This window comes from Aptenodytes forsteri, unplaced genomic scaffold, assembly GCF_000699145.1.
Source record: "Aptenodytes forsteri isolate BGI_AS27 unplaced genomic scaffold, ASM69914v1 Scaffold324, whole genome shotgun sequence".
Taxonomy (NCBI): domain Eukaryota; kingdom Metazoa; phylum Chordata; class Aves; order Sphenisciformes; family Spheniscidae; genus Aptenodytes; species Aptenodytes forsteri.
Window position 1 is genome coordinate 39,913 of NW_008795485.1, and position 22,219 is coordinate 62,131.

The 22,219-nt window shown below is 49.9% G+C and overlaps 1 protein-coding gene across 2 annotated transcripts in view; it reads left to right on the top strand.

Moving 5' to 3' along the window:
* SORL1 (sortilin related receptor 1) overlaps positions 1–21,441 on the top strand; it is a 38,486-nt gene extending 17,045 nt beyond the window's left edge. Inside the window, exons 20-47 of one of the 2 annotated variants that reach the window (XM_009281281.1) lie at positions 198–336; positions 1,031–1,204; positions 1,380–1,493; positions 2,675–2,797; positions 3,470–3,589; positions 6,085–6,210; positions 6,434–6,541; positions 7,013–7,144; positions 7,404–7,535; positions 8,267–8,401; positions 8,780–8,935; positions 9,522–9,671; positions 10,092–10,220; positions 11,717–11,843; positions 12,406–12,575; positions 13,162–13,274; positions 13,609–13,713; positions 14,691–14,763; positions 15,978–16,060; positions 16,346–16,442; positions 17,034–17,218; positions 17,700–17,819; positions 17,920–18,084; positions 18,970–19,144; positions 19,691–19,797; positions 20,479–20,671; positions 20,790–21,002; positions 21,374–21,441. In XM_009281281.1, the coding sequence (XP_009279556.1) occupies positions 198–336; positions 1,031–1,204; positions 1,380–1,493; positions 2,675–2,797; positions 3,470–3,589; positions 6,085–6,210; positions 6,434–6,541; positions 7,013–7,144; positions 7,404–7,535; positions 8,267–8,401; positions 8,780–8,935; positions 9,522–9,671; positions 10,092–10,220; positions 11,717–11,843; positions 12,406–12,575; positions 13,162–13,274; positions 13,609–13,713; positions 14,691–14,763; positions 15,978–16,060; positions 16,346–16,442; positions 17,034–17,218; positions 17,700–17,819; positions 17,920–18,084; positions 18,970–19,144; positions 19,691–19,797; positions 20,479–20,671; positions 20,790–21,002; positions 21,374–21,441 (3,732 nt within the window). The remainder of the gene's footprint in view (positions 1–197; positions 337–1,030; positions 1,205–1,379; positions 1,494–2,674; positions 2,798–3,469; positions 3,590–6,084; positions 6,211–6,433; positions 6,542–7,012; positions 7,145–7,403; positions 7,536–8,266; positions 8,402–8,779; positions 8,936–9,521; positions 9,672–10,091; positions 10,221–11,716; positions 11,844–12,405; positions 12,576–13,161; positions 13,275–13,608; positions 13,714–14,690; positions 14,764–15,977; positions 16,061–16,345; positions 16,443–17,033; positions 17,219–17,699; positions 17,820–17,919; positions 18,085–18,969; positions 19,145–19,690; positions 19,798–20,478; positions 20,672–20,789; positions 21,003–21,373) is intronic. The other variant, XM_019472601.1, reaches the window with a different exon arrangement.
* Positions 21,442–22,219: the final 778 nt, after the last annotated feature.

A 22,219-nucleotide genomic window follows, 5' to 3' on the forward strand; every position in this document is an offset into this window, starting at 1 on the left:
ACGTGGCTGCCGCTTCTGTTCCTGCTCAAATCCCAGCTCAGGTCTTCCTCATCTTCCTCCCCTTGGGTTGGGGAGACTTTGCACTCTCGATTGCCCCGTGTATCCAGGCAGCTAGGGTGGCTTAGTGCAGGTAATGGCTGACGAGCGCGGCCCCAGCAGCGGTGCTCCTCGCACTAAGAGCAAAGCCTGTGTTTCAGAATGAAATCTACTGGAACGACTGGTCACAGCTGAGTATTTTCAGAGCATCCAAAAACAGCGGCTCAAGGATGGAGATCTTAGTTGGCCGATTAAATGGCATCATGGATATGAAAATCTTTTACAGAGGAAAGACAACAGGTAATTGCGTGAGTGTGCAATGATCCTTCCTGCTATTTAGAAATGTGTTCATCCCCTGTTTCCACAGGTTCCCAGGCCACCAGGCCATCGCAGCTCACATTTCATGAGCCTGAATATATCCCCATTCCTGCAGGGTTTGAAGCACTCGCGCGCCATCATAAGGAATGTGTTTCATGAGCGGTGCACCCAGCTTCTCAGCTGCCACGAGAGATACTCCCTGTTAGGGAGGGAGCCCATAGGGCACTCAGCTGCGGTGGCACCTCATAGTTTAGGTCACAGGCCATGGCCTTTTCATGCAAAGTGCTGTACGGACCAAAAAAACCAGGGTCTCAGAGCTGCACCAACTTTGTCCTCCACTTAGTTGTCCGTCTGAGCTGCGATAAGGTAGCGGTGGCCCCCGCATGATGAATGCGCTGAAGGGATTGGCTTCATTTTCAGATGGGTGTAAGACCATCAAAGGGCTTTGCCAGTCAGCGGCCTGCAAGAGACTGGGAGGACCTTTAAGGCCCTTGATCTCCCTGGAGCAGATGGCTCTGTGCATTTCTAAGCTCAGCCTCAGCACTCGGCACTGCAGAGCTGGCTCCTTACAGGGGTCCGAAGCCAAAGCCTGGGATAGTAGGTGAAATTGGGCTTCCCATGGTGTCTCCAGCCCTCTGTCCTGACAGTTTCCCCTTCCTCCTCCTCCTCGTGCCAGGGGAGAATGCCTGCATCGCCAAGCCCTGCAGCCTGCTCTGCCTGCCCAAGTCGAACAACGGCAGGAGCTGCAAGTGCCCCGAGGGGGTGTCCAGCACCGTGCTGCCCACAGGGGAGGTGAAGTGCGACTGTCCTCACGGCTACGTCATGAAGAACAACACTTGCATCAAGGAAGGTAAAACCACGCTTGGTTCTTGCTGCTGCTCTATGTTGAGAGGAGGTTTCTGCCATTGCGAGAGCTCAGCATGACCTTTCCGCTGCCCTTTGGGCAAGGAGGAGTATGGCCTGTCTTCTGAAAGCGCAGCGTCACGCCTCATACCAGCTTGTTTTTGTTTTCCCTTTTGCACCAGAAAACACGTGTCTGCCAAACCAGTACAGATGCCTCAATGGGAACTGCATAAACAGCATTTGGCAGTGTGACAACGATAATGACTGTGGGGACATGAGCGATGAGAAGAACTGCCGTAAGTGACCTGTGGTGGCATTCGCCTGTCCAAATTTAGATGTCTGCTGTGTCGGCATTGCACCTGAGCCCATGGTCTGCGCTCCCTTCATGGTCATGGAGAGCAAGAGGCGCTCTGGGGGTGCAACTCATCTCCTCCTTTGGCAGACATCCGAAGCCGGTCGGATGAGTTGTGTCCTGCAAGAGCCGATATTTCCCCCTTGACCAGCTCAGGTGTAAATGTCTAAAATTTGGTGAGACTGACGCCAGCTTTCATGTGAGGGCATGTATTTGTCTCTTGCAGTAATTGTCTTCTGAGGCTAATTGAGGGCACAGCCAGTGCTGAGGAAAAGAGTGCAGATAGAAAGTGATTTTCTGTCTGCATTGTGCAGACATGGGCCTCTTGTTGAGCTAATAAGTCGAGTTCACACATTAAAGATGGAGGTCACCTTTTTGAGTAAAATTAGGGACCGCCAACTTGTGCAGGAGGGGCAGATGTTCCACAGCTTTGCAGAGCCTGAAGGGTTTGGATTAGTACATTGTGGAAAAAGGGCTGGGTTTAAAGTTGAGAATCGGTGGAGGACCAGGTGTTCCTGGAGAGATGCCATTTGTGCCTGTTTTGGACTGATAAGGAGCTTATTTTCCTGCCAACATCGAGATACCAGTCAGCAGAGTCCAAGTTTGAGTTCATTGCCTGGCTCCAGGTGAGGGAAAGCCTCTTTGAGTACCCATTTCTCTGCGGGGGCTCACTGGAGGGTCACCAGTTTGGCACAGGGATGCTGCCTTGGATAGCAACGCTCATGCCGAGCTTTTCCCCTCCTTTAGCTGCCCTGTCTCATCCCACCACCCGTGGTTTCAAGGCCCCTTTGTGGGGAGCAGGCAGCTCTACAGCCTCAGCTATCTTGCTCCCTGGATGGGAGGCACTGCCCCTGGCTTGCAAGTGGACCTGACAGTGGCAGGAGCTTCAGTCCTGATCCCCAGACAGACAGCTAACCCCTCTCTGCTCTGTTTTACACGGAGTGCCTAATAATGACATTAAAATGCAATAACAGTAACGCAGGATGCATTGAGCAAAGCTTGCAGGACACTGTCCCTCTCCCTTCACTTCCCCGCACCGAGTACACACACTCAGGCAGCAGAAACTGTTTTCTAACCACCACCTTAACCTCCTTCTCCTCCTCCTCTCCCTCCCTGCTGCGTTAGCCACCACTGTGTGCGACACCGAGACCCAGTTCCGCTGCCAGGGCTCGGGGACCTGCATCCCGCTGTCCTACAAATGTGACCTGGAGGATGACTGCGGGGATAACAGCGATGAAAGTCACTGTGGTGAGTGCCCTCACGCAAACCTCCTTCCCTGTCCCTGTGCAAGGGCAGAAAGCCCAGCAGTGTTTTGGGGCAGGGTGCTACTCGTAGATGCGGTAGGGCAAGGCAGTGCTTCGCCAGATCCCCCTGTTTATCCTGGCTAACAGCCGCCTCCTCCCATCATTTGCTGGGTACTGGGAAACGAGGGACAGGAGAAGAGAGCGAGGCCGTGCACTGGTTCTCCCCCTCACTGCGGTCCGGCGGGGAGACTTCTGTGCTGGTATCATCCAGCTCTCCCGCTTTGCTCCTTGGGTACTCCTGTGACCTGGAGCCAAATATTTGGTAGAGATTACAAGCTGACCTTGGGCAGCTGCTCAGCACGCACATGGGAGGTGTGGGTTGCTCGGTGTTGCCATGTTTGCGGCCATCCACCTCCAGCTTAGCAATTTGGAGAGGTGGGGTGCTGAACTGAAGGAGAGAAGAGGCTGGTAAACAGCAAGGTGGTAGCTCTTGATTGTCAAGGGCTAGGGATGAGGCAGGAAAACATGCTTTCAAGATGAGTCTGCTTTGCGGGGCTGTGTAGACTGTTGCCTCTGAGATGTCAGCCTCCTTTCCTCAGTCAATAGCCCATGTGAAGCTTTCCTCCTCCTCTCCCCTGGCCCCAACAGCATTTGAACTGTGTGTGCTTGTTTGCAGAGGCTCACCAGTGTAGAAACGATGAATTCAGCTGCAGCTCAGGGATGTGCATTCGTCTTTCCTGGATGTGTGATGGTGATAACGATTGCAGGGACTGGTCCGATGAAGCGAACTGCAGTGGTAAGCACTTTGATGTGATCAATAACCTTCCGTTGCAAACACTGATTACTTACAGCCTGAGGTGCTATAAGACAGCAGCCAACGTCTTGTGCCTCAGTTTCCCTGCTTGTTAGCTGATTCACCCAGCAGGGCAGCCAGGCAGCCCGTAGCTCAGCTCGGGGTTATGTAATGCTCCAAAAGCGAAGGGTTTCTTTCCTCCAGTGCCTTCAACAGGCCTCAGGGCTCGCTGTGAATTTGCTGACAGCTTTGCAGTGCTCGCACGGTGATCTAGCTTTGCTTTTTACTTGCAAGATTGCACCGACAGGCGTGCATCGCTGCGGTGGCCACAGGGCCGTCCACCTTCTGCATACTAGCCAGCAGTAGCCGTGCATTTGAAGCTCCATTGAATGGGGAAGCGGGTCTGTGGCTGCCAGGTAGCCAAAGGATGCTTCTGCACAAAAAGGGCTGGCTCCCTTGTTATACGGAGGCAGCAAACAGGCCAGTGTGCGCTGATCGCACTTCACAGCTTGAACTCTGACCATTTTCTTGCCATTAAATACGTTGCAGAAAACAGCCATGTTCTTTGCAGCTTCTCCACAATTAATTGATCTGAAGGAGGGGCAGATTTAGTTTGGGAAGTGGTTCCTCTTCTAGCAGCCTCACTTTGCTCCGTGGGTTTGGAAATCTAAAGAGGATGTCATGAGTATGGAGTCACACGTGGAAGATCCGCTGTTGTTTTTGCTTACAACTCATATTGATGCAACCTGGTTGCCAAAAATAGTATTGTTCCTAGTTTACGCCTCTCGTGCAACAAGTCCTACTCGTGTGAGCCTCATTCTTTATTTGCAGTTGAAAGTCACAACACTCAACCGTCCTCAGCACCACAGTGTAAAACTGATGTCCCTCAGCAGTATCCTAAATTTAACAGCCAGATAGAGCCCTTTCCTCATTAGAAAAGCCAACAGATGATAATGTGTTGGTCTTTTCCATTAAAAAAACCAAAGCAAACAAAAACCCAAAAAACAACCAAGCCAAAAATCTAAGTATTTGCATGAGAAGAGAGTTCTGAGAGTAGGCAGCACTTCAGTCCATCAGTGAAAGGCATAAGATCATACTTGTAAAGCATTACACAGGAGAGTTCAGATAACAGCAGTGGTTTCCATGCCACGTGGCTGAGATCAGCCCGTTGGAGCAGACGGGCTGATGGGGCCGGGGGAGCCCTGTGGGGACCACGAGAGCCCCCAGGGATACCGGCAGCTGCTTTGCTCCGGCTGCAGCCCCAGAGCCGCTGGGACAGGCAGCGGGGCTAGCTGCTGTCGTGGAGCTTTGGCACGAGGACCTAGGAGATCCCTTTCAGGCCTCCGAGCTTCTGCGTGCTCACCTCCTCCAGCATTTGCTGTGCCTCGAGCATACAGGGTATATAGCGTGGTGCTGGGGATCCTGGTTGTTAGTATTCCGAGTGCGTGGCTATATAAGAAGGTTTAATTTATATTGGTATCACTTATCTCTCATGAGTTTCTCCAGAGAGAATTACTACAGGAAAGGAACCTACTTCAAAAAGCATATTGGGTGCGTAAACCTAAAGTTGAAATTATCTAAGAGGATCGCAATTATTTGAGAAACATTTCATCTGACTCCACTGGCTGCAATTATTGCTCTTATCTAAAATAATTACATTTCACACTGAATACCTAATAGAATATTACTGACACAAGATTGTAGTATATTGAAATATCTGCAAGTGCATGTCACTTGCTAACCTAAAATTCAGTAGCGTGCAATTTAATTAAGTTGAACATTGCTTTTCTTCTCAATAACGACAAGTGCTCTCCTGGTTGAAGAGCGATATTTGTCTCTAAAGTGACAGCATAAACTAGGCTTCAACCAAGATACCCCACAGGCAGATATTTTCGTGACAGGAGCCAAAGAAAAGCCAGGGCCCTGCTGCCTTGGAAACCCAAGGAGAATTATATTTCTAATTTGTTTTGCTAACACAGAAAAACCTCGCCTGCCTTAATTAAAGGCTGTCTCTGAGTCTGTCCCACCCTGCATGGGGGACCCTGCCGCCCTGCCAAGGCTTGCTTGCTCGCTGTGACGTTTCTTGCCATCTCCAGCAAGATGCCACTGCTGTCACCTTTGCCCACACACACCGAGGACCGAGATCAAAGTCAAAGAGGCTCCTGACTTTGGGAGAGCTTTAGGAGAGCTTGCTAACCTCCGAAAGCCATTCCTGAGGCACAGCAGGCTTGTGAGCAAGCACAGCACGGAGAGGAAAAGACCATGGCGTGACCCAGGGAGAACCTGGACTCCCGGCAATCTCTTGCCTGGGGCCCACGGGGTGGTCACTTGTGTTCTGGAGCTGCGCTCAGTGCTGGGACCTGCCACAGCGTAAAGCCCTGGTGCAGGCGGAAGGAGCAGGGGTGCATGGCGGCGGGGCCCGACTCGATGCACACTGCAGCTCAGCAGGGAGGCGGCAGCACCCCGTGCTCAGGCAGTCCCCCCGGCTCTGGTTTCAGCAGTATATCACACCTGCGAGGCCTCCAGCTTCCAGTGCCAGAACGGCCACTGCATCCCGCAGCGCTGGGCCTGCGACGGTGACGGCGACTGCCAGGACGGCTCCGACGAGGACCCCACCAACTGCGGTAACATGCGCCGCGTGTGGAGGGGGCTCTGCCACGGGGCAGGGGGGATTTCTACAACCTCGCTGAGATAAACCTGCAACAAACTCAGGGGGACGATTCCCATCCCTCCAAAAGCAGGCAGACACAGGGAGAAGGCAATTGGGGCTGTGCCATGGCTTTTTGTAACTAACTAAAGGCAGCTTTAAAAAAACCCACACAACATCCACCCAATTCTGAATTTCAGAAAAAAAGTGCAACGGCTTCCAATGCCCAAACGGCACTTGCATCCCAACCAGCAAACACTGTGACGGCATCAACGACTGCTCCGACGCCTCGGACGAGCAGCACTGTGGTGAGTACCGGGGCCGTGGGGAGCTGCCGGGGCCCCAGCAGCGAGGGCCGACAGCCTTCACGGTCTGCCAAAGCCTGTCTCGCTGGGAGAAAAGCCCTGGTGAGATAAAGGGAAAGCCTTAGTTAGCATTCACAAGCCCTCTGGGAAATCAGCTGGTCTGCAAGTGTCAGCAAAAGGCGCAGCAGGCAGGGTTGTGACGGCTAGGGAGGGCGCACTGTCAGGAGCTGTATTCAGGGAGGTGACCAAACCCTTCCTGATGCCTGTGCCAACTCACTTGCACCCCGACACGTTATCGGGCGAGGGCAGTCTGTGCAGGGACAGAGCTTGAGCAATTTGTCTTGGAAACTTTCTGTAAGTTCCTGAAATCCAGCCACTGCGCTCAGGTCTGTGCAGATTACAGCTGGTGGCATTCCTGCTGCCAAGGATGGCAGAGGTGCCATCCCCTCCCCTCCTGACTTCCCATTTCTCCAGAGCCCCTGTGCACCCGCTACATGGATTTCGTGTGCAAGAACCGGCAGCAGTGCTTGTTCCACTCCATGGTATGCGATGGCATCATCCAGTGTCGAGATGGATCAGATGAAGATGCCAACTATGCTGGCTGCTGTAAGTGTGATATTGTGCGTCTTTGCAAAAGAAGGGTTGGCTAGAGAATGAAACCAGAGGCATGGAGAGGAGAGTGCATTCCCCAGGGTACCAGAAAGCTGCCAGATCTCCCAAGAGGTGGCTCTGGACTGTAATGCTCTGCTTATAAATCCATGATTGCCTCTGAGTGTGCTCCTTCCTTCCTCCTCAATGATGAGTTTCCCTCAAGCCCTTGGTCTTTACACTAAACCTCTGATGTCTCTCCGTGCCACCCCTGCAGCCCAGGACCCCGAGTTCCACCGGACCTGTGACCAGTTTAGCTTCCAGTGCCAGAACGGTGTGTGCATCAGCCTGGTGTGGAAATGCGATGGGATGGATGACTGTGGCGATTACTCTGACGAAGCAAACTGTGGTGAGCAGTACCTCAGGGTCTCTCGTCACCGTAGTTGCAGCCTCCTCTGAATTTCAGGAGCACAGAGGAAGCCCCTTCCAGGGCTTCTTCATGTTTTACATACACACTAATGTGCATATGTACATATACGTGTGTGTAGCATTCTACTTGCACATTGCAGGGTGTCTTACATGGACATCAGTATAATTTTCGTCATATTGCAGGTAGGTAAACTGAAGCACACTGAAAAATCCAATACAGCTGGCACATCCTGTGCTTGACTAAGTCATACGTGACCGTATTTACTTCACAGATTCCCAGCCTAAAGCAGACAGGCAGTTTTCAGCCAAACTCAATATTTACCACTGTTCCCTGGGTAGCTGTAGGAGCTGTACCCAGCCAGATGAAGCAGCTGCGTCTTCGTTTCAGAGTTGCAGGGTTTGCTTCTCCGTTTCTGCCGTGCTCCGTCTGAATTTCGCTGCCAGCTCTGGTTCTCAGATCATAGGTGGTGTCTGGCCATGAAGCACCCAGCACGCAGACATAATAGTGGTGGCAGCAGGCTAGCGAAGGCTGTAAGGAATGGGGATGCTGGAGATGAAGAGAAAGGACCCTGCCTGTATTGCTCAGGGGAATAGTCAGGGTGATGTTCTCTGGACCAGCCGTAGCCTGGCCTGAGACACTCCCACACCTCAGCTGTGCTGAAGACCGGTGAGCTAATGCTGGGACTCACGGCACTCTCCTCTCGTTGTCAGAAAACCCAACAGAGGCCCCAAACTGCTCCCGGTACTACCAGTTCCAGTGCGGGAATGGGCACTGCATCCCCAACCGGTGGAAGTGCGATGAAGAGAATGACTGCGGGGACTGGTCCGATGAGAAGGAGTGCGAGGGTGAGGGCACACGGCGCTCTGCTCACGGGAGCCCTGACCGAGGCTGGGCTGCGGCATGCTGAAGGACCGCTCTCAGCATCAGCTGCCTTCCCGCAGGGCTGCTTAGGACAGCCTGCGCCAGCCCCTGTGGCTCCGAAAATCGCCCATGAATGGCTGCGTGTGCACTCTCATGCATCTTTTCACTCTGTGTTTTTGGAAATCCTGATTAGGAGCTGTGCAGATACAACGCAGATGAAAACATTGGGCTTGTGTAATGCCTTGCCTGCTCCCCACTTCCCTCCGCTGATAGTGGCTTTCAGTCTGCTGGGAACAGGCATAGCTTACAGCCCGTACGCAGGAGCAGGCCTCTCAGATCAGCTCTGAACGGTGTATTTTTAGGTTCTCCGGTTCATCCCATTACTACATCGATCCCACCGACGTGTTTACCTAATCACTTCCGTTGCAACAGCGGCGCCTGCATCGTGAACAGCTGGGTCTGCGACGGATACAAGGACTGCACCGACGGCTCTGACGAGGAAGCCTGCCCTACTTCACGTAAGCTTTTCTCTTCCTCATCCCTTTCCTTTTTCTGTAGGATCACATCTGCAAGGACCGTTGGCCTTTCAGTCTCAGAGCCTTGCCAGATTACAGGGTTAAATTACACCGTGGTGTGAAAACCCACCATCTCCTCTCTCCCTGGGGTCAGACCTCCTGCCACCAGCTGGGACACTGCTCCAGCCCTGCAGGCAGCATGAATTACTGCCACAGCAGGTCCCTGCTCAAATGCCACCATGTCTCAGACTGTGTAGGGGCACGGAGAGCAGGGCTGCAGGGTGCGTTTCCAGCTCACACCTAACGCTGAATGTAAAAGAGGGTTTTTTCTCGCTGCGGTCCTTCCTAAGGCCTGCCAAGCTTCGAGCTGGTGCAGGACATCCCCTGCAAACCAGTTGCTTTTCCAGCCCTCTGCAGTCAGGAGAGAGGATGGCTTAGGCATCGTCTCAGCAGAAGCCATTTACCTGCTAGATGGGAAGAGATTGCCATCTAGTGGAGTCGGGACCTGGGGACAGGTTTTGGTCCCTCCTGGTGGCAGCGGCAGCCTGGCCATGCTTTGGGTGGTTTCCTCACTTGCTGCTGTGTGCAGGACCCAACGTGACGGCCACCTCCCCGGCGCTCCCGGGACGCTGCAGCAGGTTCGAGTTTGAGTGCCAGCAGCTGCACAAGTGCATCCCCAACTGGAAGCGGTGCGACGGCCTGCAGGACTGCCAGGACGGCACGGATGAGAGGAACTGCCGTAAGTGCAGGGCGGGGAGAACGTCTCGTCTGGCTCTTTCCCTTGGGAAGCTCTTTGTAAGGACGGGGGAGCCACTGAGGAGTTTTATTGCTGGTGGAATCCATGCAGTAAATGCCGCATTACGGTGAAAAAGGGGAAAAGAGACCAAACAACCAGTGCCCTTCCCATTAGAAGTCCAGCTGTTGTTTTCAGTGAGATAAGCTCCAAGTTCTTCTGATGCCACTGTGTGTGATCATGCCAGAAGATGCAGCCAGAACGAGATAGCCCTATGACTGACACACTCTCTCTGGGCTCCATCCCTGACATGCAGCCACCCCAGCATCGTGCCTGCTTTTGAACTAGCACTGGCACCGCAAACAGCCCAGTGCTGGTGAGGGAACTTTGCTGCCTTGAGCCCTGAAACCTTTCTGCCTCTTTCAGCTACTCACAGCACCCTGTCGTGCCCTAATGGTTATAAATGCGAGGACGGAGAGGCCTGCATTATGGTGACAGAGCGGTGTGATGGATATCTGGACTGCTCAGACAGCAGCGATGAGAGGAACTGTACTGGTAAGCAGCAGCCCTCTCCCATTTCTCGCACTCCGTTCTGTGTTAGCACGCAGAGGTGCTCTCCTGGATACGTGGCCTTTCATTCACAACATCCCAGACATATCTGCCTCTGTCCAGCTCTCCGAGCTGCCTCCTCGCCCATTTATAACCAGCTGGGACAAACTTCCCATCCAGCTTTTACACTGACAATTCATCTTCCAGCAGCCTCAGACACAGAAAAACAACTTTAGGACAGGTAGGAGCAAAGCTGTCTATTTTACATGGCCTACGGGTGAAGCAATAATCTCCAGCTGTGTCCTCCTTTGCAAGGTGACCCTGGGATCCGTGGCACATGCCCCACCACTATCACTGGTCCTCCCACCCTGACCTTCAGTGGCCCCATGCGGGATGCACACCGCAGCCCGCCCTGCGCAGATAACGGCGATCAATCGCTGTCTCTGGCCAGCCATGAGATTCAGCCACTTTCCTACTGAACTGCTTGGGGGTTTAAGCATCAATCAGGTTTTAGTTCTTTAATTAAATATTGATTGGGAGAAGCTAGCAGGTTCAGGGGAGGGGAAAGGAGGTGCCGAGATTCATGGCTCGGCTGCTCTTTTCCCTCGGATAGCTTGTCTTGCTGTGCCTGTCTGCGGACCCATGTGCCTGCTGGGTTTCATTTCCAGTTGGTTAGGGAAAGCGAAGCAGCAGCAGTTTGGCTCCGCTCCGCTCTGTTTCTGTACAGCACTGGGAGCGAAGCTGAGCACCCGAGCGGGGCCAGGCCATGGCGTTTGGATGTGGGCTCTGACACGCGGTCCCCGGAGGGAGAGAGCAGGGAGTGGCATGGCGGGAGCAGGGCATGGATTTGGGCTGTTTCAGATAAGCACCCCGAGTCCCCACCACTGCCGGCGCTGGATTTCACAGTGCTGTTATCCCCTAAGTGCCTCTCCCAAGGTCAGGTGGCGATTCAGCCGCAGAGCTCGCGTCAAGGCAGTCCCCAGACTACTGCCTTAAGTACCAGCCTTCGCTTGGGTCCTTCTGCTGAACACGAGATGTGATAAGGAAAACACACAAAGAAAAGCCCCGGGTGGCTTACAGTGACCGCACAGGTTCATCGCACAAGTAGAAGAGTGACTTAGCTTGCACTGATCAGTTTGCACTCGCGTACTTCCAAAATGATGTTAAAGAGTATTTCATCAACAGCCACACTTTATCTTTCCTTTGGGGAAAGGACATGCTTGCATGATGCAGCATAAAGACAACCAAGACATTTTGGGGAGAACTAAGAGCACCAGGGGAGTGTTCCTGCTCTGAACTGCCTTCTGAAGAGCCTGCTCTTCTCCACTGATAACGCCCGCCTAAATTACACATCCAATTTGAATGGTGCAAATACTCCCTTCAGTCATGTTACTGTTTCTACCTCCACATGTCTTTTGTGCCGCGAACATAACTCCTGTTTCTGTTCTGGGCAAAGGGCTTGTTTTCTTCCGGCAGACTAACTTTTCCCGTTGCCTGCTTAGATGACACAATCGTGTACAAAGTCCAGAACCTCCAGTGGACGGCCGATTTCTCCGGTGATGTCACTTTGACGTGGGCTCGGCCAAAAAGAATGTCCTCAACCTCCTGCGTCTACAACGTCTATTACAGGTACACCACGCATTACACTGCATGACCCGTTGCTTTTCATATCAAGTAAAGGCTAGGAGAAGCATGAGCACAGGTATCGGTATGCCCATGTTTACAGCAAAGTACCGTACAGGATCAGGCCTGAAAGACTGAGAGCTGCTCAATCTACTTCTGCTTGGAAAATCTTCTAATATTTTGTTGCAAAGACAACCCAAAACAGCTGTAACTAGGGGGCATTTGTGGAGAGCTGTATTTGTTTCCACCAGATTATTTACCTAGACAGTAATGTGGCTATATTTGGGTTTGGTTTTTTTCTGCTCGGGTCTTGTCTTTGTGGGACAGCTAACAATGAGAACAAAGTCAAGAAATTAGAGCACAGCAGTTATAGAAAACCTCAGAGGACAGCGCTTATAAGTCACTACGCTAGGTTTAGTTCAGGCTTTAAGAGAGCACCTTTTCAAGCTGGTGGTGTGGCTTTACTGAAGAGGAAACTAAGCAGCAAGCTCTTAACATACAGGTAGATGGTTTCACCCTTTGTTACTAAACACTGTCCTGACTGGAGGGGTGTGACTCTCTCGTGCAGGATGGTCGGTGAAAGCATTTGGAAGATTTTGGAAACCCACAGCAACAAAACCAACAGCATTTTGAAAGTCCTCAAGCCTGACTGTACCTATCAGGTGAAAGTCCAAGTGCAGTGTCTCAGCCGAGTCTACAACACCAATGACTTCATCACCCTCCGGGCACCCGAAGGATGTAAGCAGACCTGCACAGTCGTATCAGTGACCTGATGCATTCCGCCTCGGCTTAGAAAGTAGATACCACAGAGGTATCCCCCTTACGAACAAAAGGAGTCTTTCTACAGGCCTGGGAATTGTGCTGGACTGGGAAAAAGGGCTGTGGGTTCTCTGCCCCGAGTCAGTCCTGCACTGAGTCACCAACTTGCCCTCTTTCTTGCCCATGCCTTAGCGGTTTAGTATCACTGGGAAGTTCATCTCTTCTCACAGTGCAGTGAGGAGCCCATGGGACTGTTCAGTACCACACGCAAGGAGCAAGATCTTTCTAGCTGCAGAGTGGAGGTCAGATTAAGGAAGGGATGCAAAATAAAGCAAAGAGCTTAGCAAAAATCCTACCTTCACCGCAAGTCACTAAAAAGGCTTTATTGCTCCAGAGGGGGGTGAGAGGGACTTGGGACACAACTGCAGGAAGAAGACATCTCCCATGAGCCTGGATCGCTTGGCTATTCCCCCTGTCCCAACCTTTCAGGGATACCCTGCTTTTCCCCATGTGATCCAGACATACCAACTGCGACTGTCACTAACACCTCTGTTTCTCTCCGCAGTACCAGATGCTCCCTTTAACCTTCAGCTGTCCCTGAAAAAAGAAGCTGAGGGTGTGGTGACAGGCTGCTGGAGTCCCCCCGTGAACGCCCATGGCCTCATACGGGAATTCATCGTGAGTCCTGCTGCCCGGCGGGGCCGATCGGTGGTGGGACAGGAAAGGCTGCTGAGGGCAGCTGGCCCTTCTGAAGACAGCTGTCTCTGCAGAGGGGGGTGGGCCAGCAATAGGACATTTCGTAGAGGAAATCTGCTGAGAGCATCGGGCGAGTTGGGAGAAGAAATGCTGCAGGGCTGTAGGTAGCGACACAGCCCTCGAGTTCATAATTCCATTTCTGGCTCCCTTTCTAAGCTTTCATACTTGTTTCTAGTGACATTTTGACACAGAGAGACCTGTCACCCTGCGGTATTGTTGACTGTGGAGCCCTCATCCCTTATTTTGGTGCTCCTAGGTGGAATACAGCAGGACTGGATCCAAGGAGTGGTCGTCCCTTAGAACCACCAAGAACTACACTGAGATCAAGAACTTACAGGTCAACACGTTATACACAGTTAGAGTGAGTATTTTCAAAGCTCTGTCTGTGCATGCTCTCATTACTTTTCACTAGATAGTCTAAGTCCTGCACAGTCAAATACTTGCTAAAAAAGTATGGTGTTAAAATTCTGCCCTTTAACGTCAACCCACAATGGGGGCTTGGCATTTGTGCTGCTAATGTATATAGTTTCAAGGCCTGAATTAAGGCCCTTGATTTGCTCCTTCTCCCAGAAGGCCAGCTGTATTATGAAATCTGCGCTACTAATTGCCCATTCCAATGTCACTGCAATTGCACCGGATCTGGGCCAGAGATAAATTTGGTCCTGACTGTATCAGTGGGAAAAGAAGCAGATGCGCCTGCGGGGAATGTATGCACATGGGAGAAGCTGGGTAATTATAGGCAGAACTAATAAGAATAGGAAATGAAAGTCTGCGCGTTGGGCCCCGGGAAATGTATACTCTGCCATTGTCCATCCTCCCTGTGCTGAAAGAGCATGGGTTCTTGGGGGAGTTCACTGGGAGGTGGGATAAACCCCTCTCCCCACCCATGAATCAATGTTATTCTCACACTCGGTTGGAGCGAGTCTTTCCTTCCTTAGTATTCCTTACCGTACTAATCTGTTCCCAAATAAATCTTTGGAACTGGATTCAGTGCTCACATGGACTTCACCAGCGCAGTTCCTACCTACACTATGGCTGATAGAGTCCAAAGCTCCTTATCTTGATGGACTTCTCATAAAGATCTCATAAGAGAGTGGTTATCTGCAAAGAGGATGCATCTTCCTCCTCTTAGATTCCTTTAATTGACTTAAAGTACTCTGCTTTATTTTTGTAATAAGCATTTTATTGCCAAGTAATTAAGCTATTGTTTGCTTCAAAGTCCTTTTCCCATGAGCTCCGCCATGTCCGTAACCTTGCTCTAACCTCGCTCTGTGTTTGCATTATACAATGTTGGCGGCGTACATTTGTTCATATTGACTAACCCTCTTATTTGAAAAGGTTGCTGCAGTAACTAGTCGAGGAGTGGGAAATTGGAGTGATTCCAAATCCATAACCACCATAAAAGGCAAAGGTAAATGTTGTTGTTTCGGTCAACATAGCAAAAAGGCTGCATACGAGCCTGCAGTGTTAGCATCAGCATGCATAACCACCTCCTCGTTCTTTTTTCTTCCCTATTGAGCGTTTTACTCTCTTTAACAACTTTGCTGTACCATTTCGCGTAACTTGATCTGCCTCAAAGTTCAGTGGCAAGTCTGAACGGATTGCTGACTTTTCCTCTGAACTCTGTGGCACGTAGGATAGAGGTACTGCCCTGGAAGTGGGCGAGAAGCCTGTCCAGAAGGTGCCCCTCTCTCCTGGACTGCAGATGGATTCTCTCTGACTTGTGTAGGCTAGACCCTACCTTTGGATAGGCGAGACACATGACCACTAACTCCTTCGCTGTCGCTAGCTGAAAGGATACTCGCTCATTCTTCTCCCTCTTAGGTTATGATTGTGATGGTTTCTGCATCTCACGTAGGTTAGACCACTAAAAGACCACTAAGGCTCCCATGAACTATCACAACATTACAGTAGATAAATTCAAACAACACAGTAAATCATTTCCCTCCAAACTGTTTTTAGAAAAGCCTTTTGAAATCATTTGTATTCATGCCAAGTTTTTCTTCCAAACCTATATTCTGATGTCAAAATTGTGTGCTAATTTGTTAGATAAAAGTGCATCCTCACCATGTTGGCAAAGGAAGGAAAGAAAACACCATGTTACTAACATTGCCGGATTCAGATAATATGAAGTACATGAGTACCTGATGGTTAGAAAAACAGAGGTAGAAAGAACTGTAATAACTTTCACTTCAAGTTTTGCGTGAGCATTCGGCAGCTGTCCCCACTGATAGCTCCTGTCCTCCCTCACCGCTCCTGTCCTCCCTCACCAGTTCCTCTGAAGGCCAGAAGCCGTTAACTGTGATGTGAGCTTGTCCCACTGAGTGCAGAAGTAAAATACCTGTGTCCAGACCTCTCTGCTTCCAGCCTGCGCCGAGCAAGGCACAGATAAGGCAGCTTTTAGATGGTTGACTGAAAAAACGATGGAGGTACAGCATGTCGGTGCCTTCTCTGAGGGACACGTGTCTTAGAGACAGGCAAGGCTAGGGCTGGAAAGATGGGGGATTCCTGGTCTAAGAGATGATTGTCATAATGAAAGCGTGTATTTTACCTGTCCCCTCTCGATAAGTATTTGTATTTCTTTGTGCTGTGGTAACAGCTGTTTCTCCCTTTCTTTCCTTCCAGTCATTCCTCCTCCTGTCATACACATTGAGAGCTACAGCGAGGACTCCATAAGTTTCAGCCTAAAAATGACTACTAATATCAAGGTAAAATTTTTACCTTTGCTTCTGAAACTAGAATAAAGAAAAAAACGCCTGCGTCGGGTAGATGGTAAATACTGGATGGAATGAGCTGTCACCTATTTCAGTATTGCAATTACTTTCTGAAACCAGTTATGTCATGCCAAGTCATTTCTTACTACTCATCAACCATCCCAGCTCTCTTAATTAGAATGGGAAATACAATGCAAAGACTTTCACCAGTGAGTCTTTCACTGCTTGCAAAAACAGCTGAACTGATAGTTCGTATTGTGTGCCCTTGCTGCTTGACAGGTCAGCGGTTATGTTGTGAACATCTACTGGACATTTGATACACACAGGCAGGAAAAAAGGACTCTGATCATAGAAGGAGAAAAGTCCATCCAAAAAGGTAAATTCCATGCAAAGTGTAAAATTTGCTTTAGTCAACACAAAACAGAAGGTTTTATGGAAGGCTATAGGATTTTTTTTTCCTTTTTTTTGCAACTGAGTAGTTTCTATTTAGGAAAGAATAAATCTTGGGAGGACAAACCAGCAAATTCTTGGCCTCTCTTCTTAGGACTTGGAGATTTCAAGTGGATTTGGGATTTATCCCCCAGAGCTGCACTAGCCTTTTCTCATCACACAGGATTTTTGTTTGTCGTTCCTTATCTACTCTGCAAAAGGTCAACAATTTCTTGGGCTTGCATACAGTACATGTCCCTATTAATCAGGTTACTTTCTGGTTTGGAAGAATCACTGGTGTGCACAGTCTAGATAGGGGAAAGCATCCCGATAAAGAAAAGCACAGGCTAGGTTAGACACCAGAGTCCCAGGTGCTTCTGTATAAAGGAAATTACTCAAAATGAATCAAAACACAAACCAAGAGAGGCAGGCTCCTGTCTAAGATTGTTTGATGCTGCTGACCATTTTCCTAGTGCTCTCACCCCACCATTGCAGTACTTTGCCTCACCTAATAGTGCACGTTTCTCTTCTTGCTCAGTGGCAAATTTGACAGCACACACCCCCTATGAAATTTCTGCTTGGGCTAAGACGGAGCTGGGTGACAGCCCTCTGTCTTTTGTGCATGTGGTGACCAGTGGGACAAGACCTGCATCACCAAGTCTCAAAGCCAAGGCCATCAACCAGACTGCGGTGGAGTGCAGCTGGACCGGACCGAGGAATGTCGTAAGGCACCGACTCTCTTTTCTCACCAGCCAGGAGGGGGTCTAGCTCAGAGCCTCAAAACACAAGCAAAATCTTAAAACAGGATTATTTGTAGGGATTGAATTGCAAGGCCCTGAAAGTTTTATGCTCAGAAAACGAGGGAAAGCACCAGCCACCCTTTAAACAGAAGCAAGGAAAGCCTTCTTGTTATCTATTTGTTCAGCCACTGATCCAGTGGAGAAGTGGCTGAAATACAGGTAGCATGATGCTCCAGTGGTCTTTCAGTTGACTGCTGTGTTATCAGAGTTGAGCCCAGGATTTTAGGGTGGGAAGTGCAGTGGTGAGTGGGTAGACTGAACCTGAACTTGGGCGGGAGAGAGTGCCTGGAGGAAAAAGGGTCTTTGCGTCACGTCCCTAAAAAGCAACAGCCAGTGAAAGTTTGGGTGCGAGCTCCGGCCCTTGCCAAAATCTGTACCATCCCTGTTGTGCTCTTCCTCCGCAGGTCTATGGCATCTTCTATGCCACATCCTTCCTAGAGCTGTACAGAAGCCCTCACAACACCACCACGACCTCCCACAACATCACTGTGATCGTGCAGCGGGACGAGCAGTACCTGTTTCTGGTAGGCTCCTTGTCTGTTCCCCCTCCTACCTGCACTGCGGGCTGTAGTTTGGTACCGAAGGGTGCAGGCACAGTATTAACCGCTGTGTCATCCCTTCAAGGTCCGTGTGATGTCTCCCTACCAAGGGCCACCGTCCGACTACGTTGTGGTGAAGATGATCCCTGACAACCGGCTTCCCCCTCGGCACCTCCACTCGGTGCACACCGGAAAGACGTTCGCAGTCATTAAGTGGGAATCACCCTACGATTCGCCCGACCAGGACATGGTAATATCTCACAGCGCCTTCTCCTGTCCCATTGCACGCAAAACCCCGGCTCAAAGACAGATCCCTGCCCTGCTGCTGATGGAGAACTAAGTCTGAGATCAGGTCTATCCTCCATCTAAATAGTTGTCGTCAAGATGCTGACACCTCCGGGACCTGCATTTCCTCTCTTCACATGACTGGCCATTAGCTCAGGCCTGTAACATTCACACTGCATTTAAAAAGAGTCAGGTCTGCGATATCTGTTGCTGACCAAGTCTGAAAGCAAACTTGGGCACGTGCTAAAACACCTTTCTGGGCTTCAGCTTTGCTCTGGAGTGTGGGCTGGCCAGTGCCTGAGCACAGCCCCACAGGCCAGCAGGACAGGCATCGGGCCAGCCGGGCTGCAGGCTCTGCCTTCCCGCTCCAGCCGCACCGGCGCAGCCCCAACAAAGCCCGGTTCTGTTTTCTGGCACGCTGGCGTACAGTCAGGTCTCGCTCCATTGAAGGCGAGTCATTTTCTCAGCAAGCTTTCTGCTCCTATTCTGGTCCAGAGACTTTAACGGCAAAGGTTTAAAGGTATAAATCTTCCTGGCAAAACTGGAAACTTTGACAGGGCAGGAGTTTGTATTGCATCCTTGTGATTTATACAACCTGAGATTTTCCTCCTGCCCTCATCTGTTCCAGTAACTGCATTTTCTGTATCTGTAAATACTGATCTCAGGCAGGGATCCAGCTAGCCCAGCAAGAGGCTTGAAATCTTACTTCCCAGGCTTTCTGTAGAGCGCAGGCATGGTTTAATTTAAATTTTGTCCCCCCACGTCTGATGTTCTGCCATTGCATGAGATTGCTAGCAAGTCTGCAGGAAAGTGAGATCTTTCACTGTATGTGCCTTTCCTCCCCCTCCAGTTATATGCTGTTGCAGTTAAAGATTTAGTAAGAAAAACAGATAAAATCTACAAAGTGAAAACCCGGAACAGCACGGTGGAGTACACCATTAAGAAACTTGAACCGGGAGGCAAATACCACGTGATTGTTCAACTGGGAAATATGAGCAAAGAATCCAGCATGAAGATCAACACAGGTAAAGGGAAGAGTACTACTGGGTGGGTGCCGGGTTGAGTCCTTGCAGCACTGTCCGCTAGAGGGAATCCAGCGCCCATCCCACACACCATCCATCCCACCGCTGTGCTGGTTGGAGGCTGCAGAGGTGTTTCTGCACCGCTTAGTCCTCTCCCACTGCCGAAGCCCAATTCTGAGAGGCCTTCCTACAGCTCCCAGGGAAGGCAATCGAACCCCCGAACAGCAGCAGCGGAGAGGAAGCCTCTCAAACGATAGCTGGGGAGCTTTTCTCCTGCCTAGGTGGAGGTGGGAAAGACACCTGTTTGGCTGGCTGTGTAGATACTGTGAAGTACCGTTACGGTCCTACCATAAAAACCCACCGAAAAACTCCTACCAGCTTACATGCCACAGCATCCTCTCCTCCAGTACAGCCCTTTTCTAAGCAGAGTATTCTGATCCCCCAAAAATACTAAGTTTCAGAAGCGATGCCGTTGCTGTTTCTCAGCCACAAGAAAAGTGCCGTCAGTGTTAAAACCTAACCCGCCTGCCATTTGTTCCTCACTTGCAGTTCCACTGTCTGCACCAGACGCCTTAAAAATTATAACAGAAAATGACCATATTCTGCTTTTTTGGAAGAGTTTGGCATTAAAGGAAAGTAATTTCAATGAAAGCCGGGTAAGTTGCACTGTCTCTCCCGTCGTACAGGCAGTGTTTCAGAAAAACCTAGAGAGGAGTCGGTTGCAAGGCTCCTTTCACAGACTTTTTAAAATACACCAGTACGCTCTGCTCCCCCAAGCGTCCTTGATGAGCCCTCTACGTAGAGCTCACTTCAATTCGCATCATGACTAAGGCACTAAAGCTGATAGATCCAATCGATCATCTTTTAGGAACATAATTATCCTCTTGGAAAAGGTCAACTCTCACGTGTGAAAGGACCAGGAATAGGACACTGCCCTGCCGTGCCAGGAAGCACATTGGTAGCATCTGAGAATTGTCATTATTTAGACTTTGATAGAAAATCCGTGACATGTTCTCTGTCAGGGCCCGGGCAGGTAGCAAACTATGCCAAAAAAGCCATCACCATTACTGGACTCTGTGTTTGGGTGGTCTCGGGTGGATGCTAAGAACAGAGTGAACCAGGCAGACCAAAATCTTCTCTCCTCCCTGAACTGGCCAAGGTCAATGCACAGTGACGGGTGCCTGGAGGAGGCTCCACATTGCTCTCTCCCAGCTGATAGCCCAACACATTTCATCAAAGGAGGAAAAAACAAGTTTCAAAGCCCTGTCAGAAGGAGCAAACCTGACCTCTGCAGCCAGGTGATTTGGGGTTTGTGTCTTTGTTTTCATAACTCTCAGGGTTACGAGATTCACATGTTTGACAGCTTGATGAACATCACTGCTTATCTTGGGAACACCACCGAAAACTTCTTCAAAGTTTCCAACCTGAAGATAGGTCACAACTATTCATTCACCGTTCAAGCCAGGTGCCTGTACAGCGGGCAGATGTGCGGTGAGCCAGCCACACTTCTCTATGATGAACTAGGAACTGGTAAGTCCCTGGCATTTTCCCCATCCTCCTTAACAAAGACTAATGAAAGCCTCACAAAATCCCTAGAGAACTGTGCTATCAGTTGCTAATGGCACTTCTTTCCCTCCCTCATCTCTAGGTGAAGACTCCTCTGCAACAAAAACCGGTAGATCCACAGACGTCGCTGCTATCGTGGTACCGGTGCTGTTCCTGCTGCTGGTGACCCTCGGCATTGGGTTCGTGGTGCTCTACATGAGGCACAGACGGCTGCAGAACAGCTTCACTGCCTTTGCAAACAGCCACTACAGCTCCCGCCTGGGCTCGGCCATATTCTCCTCGGGGGATGATTTAGGTACGTAGCCCTTGGTTTCATGCAATGGCATTTCAGGACAGCCTTAAGGACGTGAAATCAGTGCAAGACCTAACTTCTCTACCATTCTTTGGGCCACCCTTGGCATAAAAATCTCTATGGATTTGATCTTGTCCTAAGAATACGAAGCTGGCCCAGGATAAATGTTTTTAGCAACTTCACTTAAACCACTCCCTCTAACGCAAATCAGTTAAAACCTGAATATAACAGGTATAACAACCAGGTGAGAGCACGAGCGGGGCCACAATATACTGGTTTTGAGGGCAGTTTTCTGGCCAGCTTCGGCAGCCTGTTTAGTTGTGCCCCGTGAAATGCTGAGGGCAGCATAACAGCACTCTGGGTTTGTTTTTCAGGAGATGAGGATGACGAAGCCCCAATGATAACTGGATTTTCAGATGATGTTCCCATGGTCATCGCATGAAGCGCATTTCTGACTGTAAAAACCAAATGGTGTAAATATTTTATTTGATAAAGATAGTTGATTGTTTATTTTAAAAATGCACTTTGAGTTGCAATATGTTATTTTTATATGGGCCAAAAAAATTTTAAAAATACACTTTGTAGTAATCAACTGTGAATTGCAGACTAGGTTGGTTTAGTAACAAATTGCTTTGATTTAACATTAATTTAGTCTTACAAGGCTATGCTTGCTGGGCATGCTTTTAAGTCTGTGAGATACTTTCCGTTGACTAAATTGGCTACTCGTTTTATTTTTCTAAGACAAGAATAAATTTATTTAAAAAAATTTCAGGAGATTATATATGTAGAGAGAGATAAGTAATATAGTCCCTGAAGGTTTTGCTTTTACTTCAAAAAAAAAAAATCCTTTGGACTTTGTTTTATATGAAAGTGTTTTTGTTGTGTTAATTTATTGGGAAATCTGCTTGAGAACAGATTTCCAAAGTCGTCAGACATTGTGCACATTATTGTGTAGAACATGTGCCACTTTATCTTGCAAGGCAGTAGTATCTTGGCATCCCCATCATTGTTCTTGCCACGATAATAAAAATCCTTATTTTTACATTTTTTCCCCCCCTTATTAAAAGGCCCAATCTTTCAGCAATCTCAGAGCCCAGGTCAAGACACTGCAGCACATACTTTATGTACGAGCTTAGCTTCCTGCTGCCGTACCTATAAGCCAAAAGCATCCCCACCAAGCCGTGCTGCCAAGGGTCACGCAGACCCTTGCACGGGGGCGT